This window comes from Colias eurytheme, chromosome 19 (assembly GCF_061535395.1).
Source record: "Colias eurytheme isolate Ceu_HAF_F1 chromosome 19, ilColEury1 Martin Lab GWU primary, whole genome shotgun sequence".
Lineage (NCBI taxonomy): Eukaryota > Metazoa > Arthropoda > Insecta > Lepidoptera > Pieridae > Colias > Colias eurytheme.
The window spans coordinates 1200316-1219616 of record NC_142998.1 but is presented as its reverse complement, the minus strand read 5'-3'; the positions used below and the strand labels follow the sequence as shown (position 1 = coordinate 1219616).

Here is a 19301-nt window from a genome sequence, read left to right as displayed (position 1 = left end):
ATATGCATAGTGACATAGTCAGACAAACAGTCTGTCATTATTGAATCAATATATGAATAGGAACATACCAGCAAAGCGTAATGACTATTAGAACACCAATCTACATATTAACCCTATACTATACATATAATATGATCTACATATACATATAGGTATATCGTTTATTATTTTAGCAGAAGGAACAAAATTCTACTATCCTTAACAAATCATTATCATCACTGCATATTATAAAACAAAGTTGTACTCGGTGTATGTCATGCTTAAATCCTTATAACTCGGGATTTTTTTAAATAGATAGAGTGATGAACGGAAGTTGTAAGTATAATTAAGTACACAATAATTTATTTATAACAACAATTTATTTCGATTACAAAGCGGGTACGGATGGAAAGGTAGTGATTTAAAAATGCGAAAGATTTTTTTTATTCCTTAGGTTATCTTTTTGTAAGCACAATAGCATAATTTTTTGTATCTCGAGAGGCGAAAGAAGAGGTTCTTTCTAATTCAGCGAATCATCTCATTCCCATGAAAAAAGGAAAGCTACTTATTGGAATATGTTTATTGTTGCATTTTAATAACATTCTAAAATACCAACTGTTGAATGAAAATTTCTGTCGCTTTCTGAGAATTTTCATATTTTTATATACGTTATAAACGTATCTTTATCGAGACGTAGGTATCTAATCTACTGAGTTTAAAAATAGTGTTTTAAAAATATATTTCCGGATTACCGTTTTAAAATGAAATAAGCTTTACTCCACTTATAGCTTCGACGTAATCCGCTCTTATTTTCAAAATAACTTGATCCATTTCTTAAAATATTACTTGAGTTAAATTTCTTAGACTACTAAAAATAGATAAAGATAATTTTTCTTTGAATTAAAATCTGTAAGAAGAAGATTTAAAAGTATTCTTGTTTCAAACGTTTTTGTTTTTAATCCCAAGTATTACCCACAAGTATTAATAACTTACATTACTTTTATTAATTAGTTATCTCTGTTTATATTTCAAAACTAATATTTAAACAGCTTTTGGTAAGAGCTTTGTACCTTGTTTAAAAGTGGGTATAAAGCAAAATAATTTGGAAAATCCAAAAGTGCACACCTCATAATTTTTTTTTAATAATTATTTATTAATTCTTATTTTTGTTTATTTAATAACAATTAAACCACATCGAATCAGACCCTGAAAAATGAAAGGGTTCTATTCCTGAGCATACTCAAGCGTAAGAGAAAAAAAAAGACTCGATTAGTAAAGTATTTCGGTCGCTATCGTGTTAACAAGAAAATCCTCCGCACATACAGACACACGGACGTCCAAGACAGAACTTTTTTAAACTGTTTTTTAACTAGTTTAAATAACAAAAATGACATCAAAAATATCATGAATGTTAAAAATAGTGTTTTTTCTTAATATGTGTGTGTATGTATTATCTTACAAGTGCAATGTATGATACATAAAGACATTTTAAGTTTGAAAAATCAGATGTTTTGCGCGAAGTGACAGTAGTACCCACCTCAACGCTTCGCTTATGGCGTGCAACAATCTTCTATTACATGATACGTAAGTATAATATTCAAGACCAAATTTAAAAAATAAAATATGTATCAAACTAGATGGTATTTTCGAGAACTCTGTTTGATCAAAAACATCAAATATTAAAATTGACTCGATAAAAAAAAATCACGAAGTTACCTCTAATTTTCCCACTTTTACGATTTCTACTTGACATAGAGACAATACTTATCACGATTTATTTTATAAATATGTAATTGTATTAAAACATTTGCGAAGGCTTTGACTGCATAATAATTACTTTGAGTTTTGGTTTTATTACGATAAAACACTTTTTTGCATTTAATACATTTTTTAATTCCACAAGAAAAAAAAATAATCCTAGGTTAATAAACATGCCTTTAGGCACGTAAAGACTTTGTGACAATGCCCGAGTTGTGTAACTCTGAAATAAGCGGCTTTTCCACGCTCTGATGTTTGCTTTGCAGTTTTTGAAGTACTAATTAATAGCTCTAAAATTAGTTGACGGGTTAAATTAGTATGATAGAGTTGAAAAGTGGAGAAAATTAATTTTACCCTGTTGTAGTGAAAATGTTAACTTATTTTCTCTCTGTTTAGTATACAAATACAATTAAAAACAAAACAACGTCGGTGCTTTTGACTCTGAAAATGTTTTAACCATTTTTTAAACACTACAACAATTATTTGATCATTTTATATAGATACATTGAAATTTTCAGACCATAATCAATACTAGAGTCAATAAATTAAACATGAATTACTTACTAAGGCTGTCTCAATTACTATTCTTCAGAATGGCGAAATACTATCAGGATGTGTATATATCAATAATATCATTGAAATAGGTTTTTAGAAGCTTTTTTTTTCAAATTCGTTATGTTGAGCGCCCTTATAATAAACAAAAGTTTGTTTCCTTATCACTACATAGTATAGCATAGTATAAGATACTATGGTATAAAAATAAGTCGCATTCGGCATGTGTGTTTGTATGCTTAGATCTTTAAAATTACGCAATCGATTTTGATGGAATTTTTTTATTAGGTTGAAGAAGAAGAAGGTTTTTGGTAAATAATTTATTAAGTTTTTGACAAAGTGGGTGAAGCCGCGGGTGGAATCAAGTGTATTATGTGTGGTTAGGTTGTTTTTTCAGGCTTTCGGCTGCCATTAGGCTCGTTAAAATTCAACCGTCGTTTAAGCTTTGGGAACACGGATGTCGCTGGTAATTATGTAATTTGTCCTTCTGGAATCTTAATTTACATTAAAATGATCGAGGATTGCTCTTATTAAGGCGAGTCACTTCCTATTTGAAGTCTGACTTTAACAAGGAGAGAAAATTGTTTGATAAATTATATAGGTAGTATAATATTATTAAACTGGAGTGTTTGTTTGGACGCGCTAATCTCAGGAACTACTGGTCCGATTTGAAAAATTCTTTCGGTGTTAGATAGCCCATTTATCGAGGAAGGCTATATAGCCTATATATCTCTACGCTAAGACCAACAGGAGCGGACCATGCGGGTGAAACCGCGAGGTGCAGCTAGTAATTCTATATTTTTAAAGTTATAAAATCAAAACGCCGACGCATTATATGAAAATAATGAAAATAATGTTTTAATCCAAATTTTCTATCGATATTTCCAATTTCATATTGCATCGTTTAATCGCCGAACTGGATCTAAATTAAATTCTGCTATTTTTATAACATTTTATACAGTTTGTATAAAAATTTGTTTGAAAATATAAAAATGGTTTAGTGTGCGAATTCGTCAATCGTTTTTAGTATGTCATCTATGTTTATAAAATTTATATTCCTTATGTGTAGGTATGTAGATATAATTTAGTGTTTTAAATTCTCTCTGTTATGCCTATATATTCTTACAACAGTATAAAACCTTTTAGTGTATTATTATTTACAAATTAAGTTCATGAAAACTAATTTATCTCATAGTTGGCTGTTCCCCGTGGTTTTACCCGCATTGCTCCGCTCCTATTACTCTTAGCGTGATGGTATATAGCCAACAGCCTTCCTCGATAAGTGGACTATCTAACAGTGAAATGGTTTTTCAAATCGGATCAGTGGTTCCTGAGATTAGCAAGACCAAGCAAATAAACTAACTCTTCAGCCATTAAATATAGATATATGAAGTAAAATTTAGTATTACAACATACTTCCTTAGTTATAACTCTATCAAGTAGGAATGACTCCGTTTTCTGTGAGTTTACCAACTGTTTAATTACTTTGAAACTTTAACGGCTTGTCATGTAACTTACCATTTTACGTTACAAGTCTTTCACAAGTATTCACTGTCTGGTAAAGGATATGAATACGTATTTGGTTAACTTTTTAACTGATTTGTGAAAGAAAGATAGGTATAGTTCAATGGTGCGTTTTTTGTATGTTATTTCTCAAATTTAAAAGGTTTATAAATTGTGACGTCAATTTTATTTAAAACTATTTATTGATCATATTTTATTAATCGTATTGGGTATTATTTCTTTTAGATTTGACTAATTAGTTTTGGAATTATCTTTAATAATGCGTAGGTACTTAATTAAAAAAACCTAAAAAGTAAGTACCTACTATAATAAATGTCAATATTTGCCTCTTACATAATATTATTTACGAAGGTTCTCGGCTTCATTCAGGCAGTATTCTGTATCCGGAATTGTAGCGAAAATATATTCTTATTGGAATCTGTCATTGGGTTTCCCTGTGACACGTTTAGATTGCGGTTTCAAAACTAGCCGCTCAATTCGGCTCCGCTCGATTTTTTTTAAGTTTTTCACATATCGTATCTGTATCGGAAAGTATAAAATACTTCCTTACTACTTATAAATAAACGTTACAAATTCCATTGCAAATAATGTTTTGAGAGAGAGATTGTTTTTTTAATAAAGCTAGGTACCTACTGTGTCCTGATTCATATTCCTATTTCTTAAAATTTTCATTTATTTTTAATCATTTCATAATGTTGACCAATTGTAACGGGAATAAATCCTTGTTACTTACTTTTAATATAAAGGTTTCCTGATCTAAATACTTACTTACTACTTACTTACTTACTAGAGTGGCGCAGGGACCCAAAGTGAGTCTTGGCCTCCGACAATAAGAGCCTCCATTTGACTCTATCCTGCGCCATCTCTTGCCAGTTTTCAATCTGGAGGCTGCGCAGGTCTTTGGCAATTTCGTCTTTCCAGCGGTACCTGGGACGTCCAACCGGACGGCGTCCAGATGGCTGTCCCAGGTACGCTCGTTTCGCTGCTCGATCTTCCCCCATTCTTTCCTGATCTAAATAAAATAATCATTTTACCAGTAGCCTTTTCGTTCCAATTCTAATATACCTCGGCTTTTGAATAAATTGTATTGCGCCGGATTTTCGATTTTCGTTCATACAACGTTTGAATAGTCCGGTGTGTAACATAGAAACGTGGCAAGATTAAACTTTTTTTTATGATAATGTAGTTTAGTGGGTTCAAATTTAAATTTAGTCCTATTTTTATATTATTCAGGTACTTTTATAGTTATAGTTTGTACTGTTAAGAATTTTGTGGTGTTAGTGTCTCGGATCGTAGAATGGTTTAAAACTATTAATTATTGTTTTTTATGTATTAGTTATGTAATTATAACGATTTAACTTGATTAAGAATTTTCAACAAAGTCATAAAACCTACCTAGTCTAAAAGTATTGTGAATGAAGTTGTAAATAAAATGCCTTGTTTTCTTTGCAACACTTCTTTCGCTATTTCTTTTTTAATTCTTGACTTTTTATGTCTTCCTACTACTTTAAAGAGGGTTCTAAATAAATATCACATTGATAAATTGAAATCCTACATTTTGTACCATCTAATAATCCCTTCTACGCTGGATCATAACTTTTATATATATTCATAATTAAAACTAAATTAATCCAATGAATACCGTATATTATAACTGAAATATTTCAAAACTTTTCTTATTCGTCTCTGATGAATGTATCTTTAACATATTTACATATTATTATATAAAACTAGCGTTCCGCCCCGGCTTCGCCCGTGGAACATATTTACGTTTTCTCTACATAAAAACCATCCTCGGACTTCAAGGAATATAATAAAAAAAGAATTATCGAAATCGGTTCAGCCGTTCTCGAGTTATGCGCTTACCAACACATTTTGCGATTCATTTTTATATATAAGATGTACCTATTTGTTTCTTGCTATATTTTCTTCTTAGAAATTTGCCTGAGTCTTAGAAATAAAAGGTTAAAGGACCATTTGAATGTATCCAGTTAAATGATGAATGTCTCAAAACTTTGCCAAATAAATTCGTTGAGCTGCTTGCGTTTATTTTATTCTACCTTTTGTATCAATACTAAATGCAAATTGCTATTACTTGTTGTAATCTTATTATTACAATTAATTAGCTTATAAGACAAATAGATGCGAAAACTTTCATTCCATTCTAGATTTATAGTTTTATACTAGCGGTCCGCCCCGGCTTCGCCCGTGGTACATATTTTGCAATCAAAAGTAGCCTATGTCCTTTCTCAGGTATCAAAATATCTCCACACCAAATTTCATGCAAATTTGTTCAGTAGTTTAGGCGTGATTGAGTAACAGACAGACAGACAGAGTTACTTTCGCATTTATAATATTAGTATGGATTTAGCGTGGTCTCGCTACAAAGTATGCAAAACGTCGCGTCGGGCTAATAATATCCTACCAATAGTAAAAGTCCATAATTTCAAAATGTATTATGTAATTATACTCGCGTAAATCAAACGAGAGTTCGATTTATTTTTTATACAAAACTTAACGGTTTTAGTTTACTTTTAGTTTACAAAAATTTATTTTATTTTATTCAATTAGACTTCTTCTAGAAGCACTTTTCAATCGTCATTATATATTTTTACCATCTACCATAGAGTTTAAGTTGGTTCAGTAGTACATTGTTTTATATGTTATATTATGATACCAATTTAAATATTATTTTTGTTTGTTTCAGATTGGATGGAAGTACACAAATGCGTGGTTGGCGGGGAACATGATGTGCAAAGTGCTTCTTGTGATGAGAGCTTTCGGCCTCTACCTTTCGTCAAACGTGCTTGTTTGTATTTCTTTGGACAGGTTAGTATTTTAAACTTTTGATAGATGCTACAACAGACGTTGTTCTGTCCTCTTTTCCATAAAGTAATAATTTTTAAGTCTTTTCCTTCCCAAATTGGTCGATAGGTATCGAGTATTGCGCAACAAAACATCTTATACAGGTTGTCCGGCTACGCGAAGCTAGATAAGAAAACATGGATTTTCAGGAAAAATTTAGCAAAAATTTTTGACGTAATTTTGTTGTTTAAGAATTTTTTACGTGATCAGTGTATGCAAAACCACAAGTCCCTTTGCGTTTAGTATACCAATAGTGGGACACCCTGTATAGATAATAAATTATTTCATTTCCTACTTTACAACTTTAAGTTTATTTTCTACCGTGGCAATATCGTCACGTCATGGAGTAAGGCGACGATTTTGGTATCTTTGAATCTTGCCAAAGAAGTTTCACTTCTGACACGTGTGCTAGGCGCACTCGCTCTTTTTTTTAAAGCATGAGTCCTTATTCTATACACCTATATATAATTATTTTAAATTGATTGTTTGTAAAAAAATAGCATTACGAGAGGAAAGAAAAAATGTTAATCTACGGGGAAGTCAAAGTTCGTTAGTTAATTTAAAAAGGTTCCCATCTCTCTAACTTTTATTTGAAGAATAACATTTCGGCTACCGTCATTTTGATTATGAATAAATCTTCATTTTATTTTGCAAAATGTTATCATTTAGTCTTGAATTTCATATAAAGGTAAGTCAAGAGTAAGTTCCTATAAAAGGGCTTATAGACAGCGAATAAGATATGAAAGTTTTATTTCAAGTTCTTAGAACCTTATTCTTCAAGGCCATATAGCTACCAGGGCCCTTATAATAATATATAATACAATAATATATATAAATACAAATGATCTTGTAATAAGTTGAAAATAATAAATTCCTAACATCTATACTAATATTATAAAGCTGAAGAGTTTGTTTGTTTGTTTGTTTGAACGCGCTTATCTCGGGAACTACTGGTCCGATTTAAAAAATTCTTTCGGTGTTAGAAAGCTCATTTATCGAGGAAGGTTATAGGCTATATATCATCACGCTACGACCAACAGGAGCGGAGCCACGGGGGTGAAACCGCGGGGAGCAGCTAGTATTTTATAAAATATTTCATTTATAACTTTGCTAATTTAAGTTCGACGTTCTTTGAAGCACTGAAACAGAGCGAATAAATGTTATATTCATGTCTTTGTTATCTTGAAATGCCTAATATGAAGATACAAATTATTAATCTGTACATGAGAACAAAGATCCAAAAGACAAACTTCAAGTATGAATTTAACATGAAAATGGCTTATATATTTAAATACACGCGGTTTCACCCGGGTGGCTCCGCTCCTGTTGGTCTTAGCGTGATTATATTATATAGCCTATAGCCTTCCTCCGAATGTGCTATCAAACACCGAAAGAATTCTTCAAATCAGACCAGTAGTTCCTGATGTTTGTGATGTCTATCTCTTTATAAAAATTTTAACATAATATTATGAATAAATTCTTTTTATTATGAGCACAAAATAAGTTCCTACGCCTTGTTGAGTTATAGCGTTGGATGATGAAAAAAAATAACATTTAAATAATTATGCGAATTTGAGATGCAAATGATTCCAGATTTTTTCCTACAGATGGTATAATATTTTCTTGGTATTTTTATAATTGAGAAACATTCTAGTTTATTTAGACATAGAATTACCCAGTTGTTACCTAAATAAGATTTAATTCGTACACTTACCTATATATTTTATCAAACAAGTTTAGTTATAACTGCTATTTATATTTATTAAACCAATATTGACAGGTTTGACACGATAACATGAAATGATTAGTGTACACGAGCCAAGCCGCAGGCGGAAAGCTAGTTATCGATAATATGAAGCCAGGCCGTCTCCATAATATGATATCGAAACTCTATTTAAACATGAGTTGAAGCTTTATAGATAATACTAAATTCCGCCCGCGGCTTCGCCCGCGTGGTGTGTTCAAAAGTTCCCTATGTTCTTTCTCAGGGTCTAAAAATTGTCTGTGCCAAATTTCATCAAAATCGGTAGAGAGGTTTAAGCGGGAAAGCGTAACAGACAGACAGCATAATTGCACACCTCGGAGAGGTAGTGTTCTATTTTTATTTTTCACAGATTATTATTACACCAATTTAAAGAGCACCTTTTGAGTCATAACGAGTAGGTATTATATTTTAGCTTATAAGCCCGTCGGTTTACTTTATGGGCTAACTAACACTGAAAGACTTTTTTAAATCAGACCCGTGAATCCCGAGATTAGCCCGTTAAATCAAACAAACTCTTTAACTTCATCATGTACAGTTTTTTAAGCTATTGCATAGCTTCTATCGCGGGCCTTGAGCGCGGGGACCGAATCCAAAAATTCCGTAACGAAAAAACCTCACGCTCCCCACTCCGACGGGCGCGGAGGTGTGGCTTGAAGGCATAGCATGCAATAGCTTTACCGCGGCAGTCCCCGAGTGCCACACGTCTTTTTTTAATATTCTTTGTTCTAGATATTTCGCGGTGGTGTATCCTCTACGACTGTCAGAAGCGCGCAGACGAAGCAAGCAAATGCTTTACTGCGCCTGGGCAGTGGCTCTCGCATGCAGCTTACCACAGGTAATTGTAAATACAGGATAATATATAATTTACTAGCCCATGAAATAATGCTGTAGTTTTTATCCTTTACCAGACGGTTGCCGGGAAGAAATAGCTTATAGTCTTAAGGCCGCCAATTATTGCTTTTTTTGTTCTTAACTGTGTAAATGAAGAGCAAATAAAAAAATGTTGTGAAGTTATTATTCTTTCAGGTCATTCATGTACAATTTTTCTAAGTTAATGTGAGAAAAGGACTTGAAAAGCATGCAATTGTTTGGCTCAATCATAATAAAATATGTATGTCCTTTCGTCTCGAATAGTAATTAAGAAAATATAGTAGAGCTCTCCTTTAGTAATAGAATTTTCATGATCGGATGACTTCCGAAGACTGACCCTACACACAAACATACCTTCAAACTTTACCACTTTTTAATATTTGTTTGGATAAGGTTTCCTCTAGTTCCTGATTTCGAGCATAAAACTTCGTTGTCGATGTCAATCGACTGGAAATACACCTGCCAGTGATCAGTGAACGCCTACGTGTTGTATATATAACTGAATAAATTCATATTTTATTCATGATTCCTTTGCCAAAGCAAATCAATCAAATTTGATGATAAAATTGCTTTGCTTTGGAATATTATTTGTAAGAGGATGTATTAATCTGTAAATATAATTTATAAATTCTTATGTTAGTTAGTTATTTCTTTTAAGATGTACTATATACCAAAATGCAGATACATTTTTGTTGGTTCTATTCCTTCGTTGCTTTGCATTAAAAGTTTTTGTCCATCTTTCCATTAACGGCAGAGCGAACTAGCGTAATGTATAGATTGTGTTTAAGTTGACAATACTGGTGGTTTTACAGATGCTCTGTATAATTGTCGAGAGAAAGTTGATTGTTCTTACTAATCGTAAATATTTTAATATTATTTTTAAATCTAAATCATTATAATATTGTTACAGAGCCTAGTTTTCCGTGTAAAACGACACCCTTACGTCGCCGGCTTCGAACAATGTGTTTCCTTCGACGCGTTCGCGAGCGCAAGACTTGAAATCGCGTACAACGTGTTCTGCGCGTGCGCAATGTACTTCGTGCCGCTGCTCGTGATCACCGCGTGCTATGTGCGCATCTTCTGCGAGATACAAGCCAGCAGTAAGGAGCTGACTGGTGAGATATGGATAGAAAACCCAAAAGACGTGTGGCACTCGAGGACTGCCGCGGTAAAGCTATTGGTTAGGGAGCCAGGTGCAAATTTGGTTAACTATTTCCTCTCAAGAGATAATTCGTCAGACGCATGAGAGTATAGTATTATAAAGCCTCGTGAACGTCAGCTGGCGCTCGGTTGGGGGGTGAGCCTCCCACGCACATAGGAAAAAAAAATACATTCATTCATTCATTTCCTCTCAGCTAAAAATTTGTCAAATTGTAGCTAACCCAATATCTCAACGAAAAAAAATAGTCAGCTGGTTACAACATGGTGTATTATACGTCAGCTGGTGTCTCGAACATGAAAGTTAAATTTAAAGAAAAATTTATTTTCCGTTATTTCCTCTCAAACAAAAATTTACCTGATGATAGCTTATATGTAACTGTGGATAAATATATATGTCAGCTGGCTGTATCTTGGTGGAAAAACCGTCAGCTGATACGAGAGGCTACAACCGCTCTTCCCCCCAACCGAGCTCCAGCTGACGTTCACGAGGCTTCATAATACTATACTTTGATGCATTTTACTAATTACCGCTTGAGAGGAACTTGGTCATAAAATCTGCTGCTGGCTCCCGGACCATATTGCATAGCATGCCTTCAAGCCACACCTCTGTGCCCGTCGGAGTGGGGAGCGTGAGGTTTCGCTTTAAGCTTTAAGTTTAAGTCGCTTTCTCTGTCCCTATGTATGCTTAAATGATAAATCTTTAAAACTACACAACGGATTTTGATCCGGTTTTTTTTAATAGATAGAGTGATTCAAGAGGAAGGTATGATTTATTATGATTTAGACAAAGCGGGCGAAGCCGCGGGCGGAAAGCTTGTTCAAAATAAATTATGATGCGCCATATATCTTTTATAAATAGACTTTTATAACTTTTATTCGTATATAAATGTCATTATAAGGTGAAAGTTCAATTTCACGTTAAACAGTCAACGAGGCTTCTTTAAAACCACTTCTGCGTCAACAATCAGCTTGTAGGGCTATTAATTAAATACCATCAATTAATTATAAGTCTTATTATTTATAAATTTGTTCAAAAATAACGAAAAATATCATTTTAGTAAAGACAAATCAAATAAAAACCTGCAAATTATTAAATAGCATATCTATTAGTTCACTTCAACAGGCAAATTATTTCTACTCTTTCGATTTTACAATTAAGTTTTTTAGTGAAACCGTCACATCATGGAGTGGCGACGATTTTGGTATCTTTGAATATTGCTAAAGAAGTTTCACTTCTGAGACGTGTGCAGACACACGCTCTTTTTTATTTCAAAAGAGACTGGCCTCTGTTTCATAGATCTAGAATGTGAATTCCACTAGGTTTTACGAGAGAACAAATAATTTGATTGTAAATAAACATAAAATAATGACAAATATAATAATAATATGTCTAGACGTGGTGAACCCAATGTAGCGAAATTCAAAATCTTTGGGTAAGCCTAACTTGATTGAGTTAAGAATTTACACTATCTTTGACATGAATATACGAATCAAATACCTATATCCTAAATTAGTCCTATCCTAATCCCGAAACTGATTTGTAAGAAATTTGATACAGAGATAGATTATACGTCCAATTTATTATATATGTTTATTTATTATATGTCTAAACTAGCTGCGCTCCGCGGTTTCACCTGCGTGGCTTCGCTCTGGTTTTAGCGTAATGATAATTATATAGCCTTATAGCCTTCTTCGATGAATAGGCTATCTAGCACCGAAATAATTTTTCAAATAGGACCAGCAGTTCCTGAGATAAGCGCGTTCAAACAAACAAACCAACAAGCTTTATAATATTAACTGTAGATTGTAATCTATAACAAAATTGAATTATCTCAGCCATTATACGATAATTTATGCATTAACTAATTTAACACGTATGCATCATGTTGAATCAGTACTAACATAATATCTTCAGCCTTCAGAATTTCCGAGAAAGACACAAAGTTTTCATAATTGATATGAACTAAATGATGATCTATAGTTTTAGAGCTATAGATGACTTTTCTCTTGTGTGTTTTAACTACCGAATCAAATGGAATAGTTATAAATGTGGATGATAAATTGAATTTTTGTTCAACAGATTTTAATTAGGTATATTATGCAGGTAAACTGCATATTATTCAAAACCACTTCCCATATGGATTATTATTACTGCATATTTGTGAAAAAATCTCAATAACGGAGTCATTCATATTAAACGTCCTTTAATATTTATCGCATAAATCTATTACGAAACGAATAATATATTATGGGGTATGTATCAGTTAACTGTACCTCTGTTCAGATTCTTTAAAAAAGTGAGTGAAGTCGCGTATTCAGCTAGTATTTCTTATTTAGTTTGTTTTATCTCTAGAGAGAACTTGTCAAAGAACAAAGGATGAACAGTTTATCAAACGTCCAATGTTTGACACTCGAGTATTATTAGTTCCAAGAAAAGAGTTCAGAAACACAACATAAGCTATACAAGCTTACAAAGCTATTGCAAATGAAAACACTTTGGCAATAATTTGGATGCTCGTTACTATAAAATATACTTTTTTCTAGTGATTGATTTTACGCAAGTATTATACATTTAGAAATTAAGATTTTTACGGATTTTAAACGCGATTTATTCCTTATCTTCTTATATATAAAATTCTCGTGTCACAATGTTAGTCTGCATACTCCTCCGAAACGGGTGGACCGATTCTCATGAAATTTTCTGTGCACATCGGGTAAGTCTGAGAATCGGCCAACATCTATTTTTCATATGTACCACGGGCGAAGCCGGGGAGGACCGCTAGTATTATTATATTATGTCGCACACTTTTTAGCGAGCGTGTATTTCCCCTTGAAAACGCTCCTTATATTTATCATAATAATATTTAAGTTTTATTTCATTGAGAATGATTTAAAGAATTAAAGATAATTCGATAAAAGACGGGATTCGAGCCCGCTGCATGTTTCGCCGTACCTTAACGCTTGACCGGCCGCCTTTTTGAAGTGAAACTTTTTAAGCGCGTTGAGAGTAAAATTTCAAGGTCATGGCAATACCGTCACGTCATGGAGAAGCGGCGATTTTGGTATCTTTTAATCTTGCCAAAGAACTTCTGACACGTGTGCTCGGCACACACGCTCTTTTTTCTGAATTAATTATATATATCGCTATTCTCATATATTATATCGCTATTTATTTTATGTGACATGCCTATAAGTCTTAATATAACGTTCAATTTTCTCTACCAAATATTTGCAGTACCTACCTAAAACGTTTCGGTCAATCGTTGAGACCTCACTAATGAGTTTGTCTTACTGTAATATTGCGAACTTTACTGTGGGAGGGAAACGATTTATTTCATATTATTTTGTTGTTTTGTCTTTATTGTTAGCTAGAATATGCTCTGCAATAATTCTTTATTACTAGCAGTCGGTGATAGTGTGCCTTGCTCTTAAAGTGTTTTATTAATTTCTAACAATATTTTGTGTTGTTACTTAAGTTAATATTTATAATAAATAATTTTTCCACTACAATGCTCATAATATGTATATTATATATTAATATAAACAAGGTGTTTTATATTATCACGGATATTTTCATTTTACATGATAATAACAACTTAATCGTAGGCGTAAGGAAAAAATATTTTATAATTATAAGAATATCTACAAAATATTAACAACCCACATTCTTATAAAAGTAATAATTATTTACATACATACTAGTTTATTAAAAATACATTGTTCTTTTTACCTGTAAACCTGTCACAAAAGTAAGAAAATGGTAGTGAAACAAAACAACTTTTCGTGCGTGTTAGTTTCGATAAATCTCTAAAATGGATTGATCTATTGATGTGACTGTTAACGTGGATAAATCTGTCTTGATCTTTATTATTATTACAGAAGAGATATCCTGGTATGATATCGTTTAGCTTATTCTCCGCCCGCGGCTTCGCCCGCGTTGTCTTAAAACCTAATAAATTATATATACTTAAACCTTCCTCTTGAATCACTCTATATAATATATAAAAAAGCGCATCAAAGTCTATTGCGTAGTTTAAAGATTTATAAGGACATAGGGACAGAGAAAGCGACTTTGTTTTATACTATGTAGTGAAGTGTAAGCTAGTTAAAACTTGTAATACACAAAGCGGTTTTCAGGAACAACTGGAATTTTCAACCGCTTGTTATATTAAAACTGTTGCAATGAATACTAAATATGTCGAAACATTAAACATGTTTTCATTTAATTGCATTGTTTGAAATTTCATTCTGAAATGGCGGAGTGCGGCAAATTTTTAGCTGCAAGCGAATATGGATTTTAATTTAAATAAAATAAAAATTATATTTTAATGTTTCTATTTGAATTTTGGACGTTCAATATTAGATCATACGGAAGCAAATATTAGAATTTTGCAATAGCTCCTAATATAATATGAAGTCCTGTGTCCTTTATAGTGTAAGTACATATTACCATTTTGTAACACGAGTTAGAGTCAATCGTCTCAAACCAATTTTTTTTTCTTACATTGATTGGTTTTAAATTAATATATAAGTAATAAGAGGCAGGATATCTACAAAGTGTATGACTCACTAGCCACCCCGCGCCGCCACGCTTGTCGTACAGATTTTGTTCGTGGTGTCCTGTCTATACGTAGTAATAATACCTCAATGATGTTACCAGAGATTTTATGAAATGGCAAATAATTTAATATGAAACTCAAACTTAAACATTTATTCAACTGGACTTTTTTCTGAAGCGCTTTTGAATCGTCAAAATACATCATATTTACCGCCATTTTGGAAAGCAGTTTCTACTAAGAAGAACCGACATGAAACTCTAAAGTTCCCTCGTTTTAAATCATCTCTACTTAAATTAATGATTTTTAATAAATATTAAGTACAAATCCGCCATTCTTAGCTCTACCTAGTAAAATATTTAGAAACTTAATATATGAAACAGTAAACTTCTAAGCTCAGTTAAGTCTGTGTATATAAGACATAGTAAGATTAGTTTATAGCACTATTTTGTAAAAAAAAAGGTTTATTGAAGTGAAAACTTCTTTAGCGGCGTTGGGTATAAAATCTTAAACTCGAGTCAGGACACGTGGCCTGATCGAAAAAGCGTAAGACGGACTTTTTTTTTTAGCCCTTATATTCCATGCGTAAGACGGATACCATTCCAAAATATCAAACATGCTGAACGTTAATAATCAAGTTTTCACTTCTGTCGGCACTCCCGGAGTGTAATCCGTCTTTTTAGGGTTCCGTAGCCAAAATGGCAAAAACGGAACCCTTATAGTTTCGTCATGTCCGTCTGTCCGTCTGTCCGTCTGTCCGTCTGTCACAGCCGATTTACTCGGAAACTATAAGTACTACAGTGATGAAATTTGATGGGAATATGTGTTGTATGAACCGCTACAAAAATATGACACTAAATAGTAAAAAAAAGAATTGGGGGTGGGGCCCCCCATACATGTAACTGAGGGATGAAATTTTTTTTTTCGATGTACATACCCGTGTGGGGTATCAATGGAAAGGTCTTTTAAAATGATATAAAGTTTTCTAAAAAACATTTTTCTTAAAGTGAACGGTTTTTGAGATATCAGCTCTCAAAGTCGTAAAAAGTATGTCCCCCCCCCTCTATTTTTATAACTACGGGGTATAAAATTCTAAAAAAAATAGAGGTGATGCATGCTAATTAACTCTTTCAACGATTTTTGGTTTGATCAAAGTATCTCTTATAGTTTTTGAGATAGGTTGATTTAACTGTAATTTATTATATTTGCTGCTACGGAACCCTTTGTGCGCGAGCCCGACTCGCACTTGGCCGGTTTTTTTATATAAAATATTCCCGCCCAAAATAAATAGGCACCATTTTTGTCATTGGCTTTTAAATATGTAGGTACCACAAGTAATGTACCCTTTGTGAATTTTGTATGTTTGTTTGTTATTCATTCCTATTCCAAGTTGGCATTATGTATGCTTCCCACAGATAAACAAGAGTACACGAACGGTATAGCGAACGTGCGCCTGCGTCGCTCAGACCGCCGCGTGTTAGAGCGCGCGCGACAACGCACCCTACGCATGACGCTAATTATTGTGTTCGTCTTTGCGCTGTGTTGGCTGCCGTATGCTACTATGGCTATGTGGTAAGTAATAAAATACATTAATTATAAAATAATCTATTTAATAAAAATGAATAGCTAAAAGTGTTGCTAAGCGCAAAACTCGAGAACGGCCAAACAGATTTCGTTTATTAGGTATGTATAATATTCCTTGAAGCACTTGAAGGATGGTTCTTATGGAGAGAAAACGTAAACAAGTACCACGGGCGAAGCCGGGGTGGACTGCTAGTTAAGTTATGAAGTTGAAAGTTACGATGTGATTTCATTTGGATCCTAATCTACATCTACACATTTTTATATTTTGATGCTTCAATGCATCGAGAAACATATGATTTATAAAATATAGTACGTTAAAAATTCATAAAAATAACATTCGTCGTTGGACTTCATATAGGCTACGTTTATTTTGATAAAGAGTAAAAGTTTCATTGATAAATCATTTATAATATGAAATGAAAGGAGCCACGGTCATCAACGATTTAAAAAACATACGCCCGCCTTATGTCACTTATAACTATACGAAAAAATAACAATCCTTTCCAGAATTTCAGAAACCTGATCTAAACAAAACAAGCCACTATTCACAATCTCACCTCAATAATATTTATTTACTCTTGAATAAATCGTAGAGGAAAACATTTGCGAAGCTTATGCCTTTACAGTTTACACGTGGTCCGATTGGAATGTACTTCTGTATTTAACCGACTTCAAGAATAGAGAGAATTTAACTGACGTTACAAAAGAGCTTTCTCAATTCGACTTTCTACCATTGCTTATGTATTTCTATGTATCTGCGAGCTTTGTCGTTTATGCACCGATTTTAATGTTTTTTTTTGCTGGCAAGGATTTTTTGCAAGGTGGTCTCATGATTTGTAACGACCTACTTAAGAAATTAAACAGGATCCAAAAAGTAAGAAATAAAGTCAAGTCAAAGTCGATGCCCAAAACAATAAAAAAACATCCACGTTAGTTATGTGTTTACTTACTACAAGGAAAAAAATTGCTTTTTAAGTTTTTAGAATAAAATTTCCGTTAAAAATTACTTTCGCTTTAGAAAGCTCCATATTGAAAGAGAAATACTTGCGAAAACGAAGCAACAAGTGGCTGATAACCTATAAACTCAAAAACAAATAAATTCCGAGTATTCCTTCACCAATATCGTTATATGGCTTTTGATAAAACCCTTCTATTCAAAGCTTCATAATTGTATCGTATTTTCCAAGAAACGAACGTGATAATACACCAGCCAACTCTCTTATGTTTTCCTTTGAAATGCCTTTAAATTTTATTTGTACTCGATCCGATTTCTCTCACGGATAATCTTGTTTTTGAAGTGAAAACTTCTTTAGCGGCGTTGAGCACTTTTTCTGTAATGGGTATACAATCTTAAACTCGCGTCAGGACACGAGACCTGATCGAAAAAGCGTAAGTTGTAATATCAAACATGCTCAACGTTAATAATCAAGTTTTCACTTCTGCCGGCACTCCCGGAGTGCAACCCGTCTTTTTTTCACGCCTTGCGTTTGTGCTAGAATATACATTGTAACAATGCATCGTTAGATTTACCGAACATGTTTTGTAGTGCTTACGTGCCTTTAAAAGAAGATTGGTTGAAAGAATATGTGATTTTGAGATTGTGACATTTAAATTGGTTAGGGAGGATAGGAGGCTTCTTATTCACATGTAAATTTATATGTTCCATATCCATAAGGAATAACGGACGTTACTAATTTAAAAATGGTCTCAGAAAAGAACTAAATGATCTAAATAGATCGATAAGCATTTTCCGATATAGTAAAATAGCTGTAACTCGCGGTTTCACCCATGGTTAACCCACGAACCCACGAGCTTAATCAAGTATCTCGCAAACTTTCGAATTTATAATATACTAGCTTTCAAAGAAAAACCCGCATAGTTCCCGTTCCCGTGGGATTTCCGGGATACAACCTATCCTATGTGTTAATCTAAGTTAAACTTCATTGTAATCAGTTTAGTAGAATTTCCGTGAAAGAGTAACAAACATACCTACATACACATACATGCATCCTCACAAACTTTCGCATTTATAATATTAGTAGGTAGGATAGGATAGGAAGTAGGATATCAATAAAAACTTTTGGCAGTTTATAATAAATCCATACTAATATTATAAATGCGAAAGTAACTCTATCTGTCTGTCTGTTACTCAATCACGCCCGAACTACTGAACCAATTTGAATGAGATTTGGTATGGAGATATTTTGATAACCGAGAAAGGACATAGGCTACTTTTTATTGCGAAATATGTACCACGGGCGAAGCCGGGGCGGACCGCTAGTTTCCATATAAGTTAGAACACGTGAATAGCTCTAGTTAATAATCACTATACAATAGCTGGCTTTAATCAGTCTCAATTCGAACCAAATGACGAGCTTTGTGAACAAAATTGCAGTTGAAATTGTCAAAACAGTTTCTAATTAGAACACGCATTTTGATGACCAATTATTTATTAATTATGCTATTAAATTAATCCCACGTTTATAATCTGATAGCTTATTTAATAAATTTATAATATTTTCTTTAGAATGTATCTAAAAATCAGATCTAAATACTAATGTAGACGTAGAGCCAAGCGTGTAACTCTACACGTTTATCTCTACAATACCATAGTATAAATGTGTCTTAGTAGACTTTTTTTCCAAGTAATTTGGATTTGGGATTTGATATAGTAAAGATATAAATAA

The 19301-nt window shown here is 33.0% G+C and overlaps 1 protein-coding gene across 1 annotated transcript in view; it reads left to right on the top strand.

The window, feature by feature from the left end:
* LOC149899946 (adipokinetic hormone/corazonin-related peptide receptor variant I-like) overlaps positions 1 to 19301 on the top strand; it is a 63802-nt gene that overhangs the window by 27772 nt on the left and 16729 nt on the right. Inside the window, exons 2-5 of the mRNA XM_090113370.1 lie at positions 6521 to 6642; positions 9173 to 9278; positions 10224 to 10428; positions 16446 to 16602. Of these exons, the coding sequence (XP_089969496.1) occupies positions 6521 to 6642; positions 9173 to 9278; positions 10224 to 10428; positions 16446 to 16602 (590 nt within the window). The remainder of the gene's footprint in view (positions 1 to 6520; positions 6643 to 9172; positions 9279 to 10223; positions 10429 to 16445; positions 16603 to 19301) is intronic.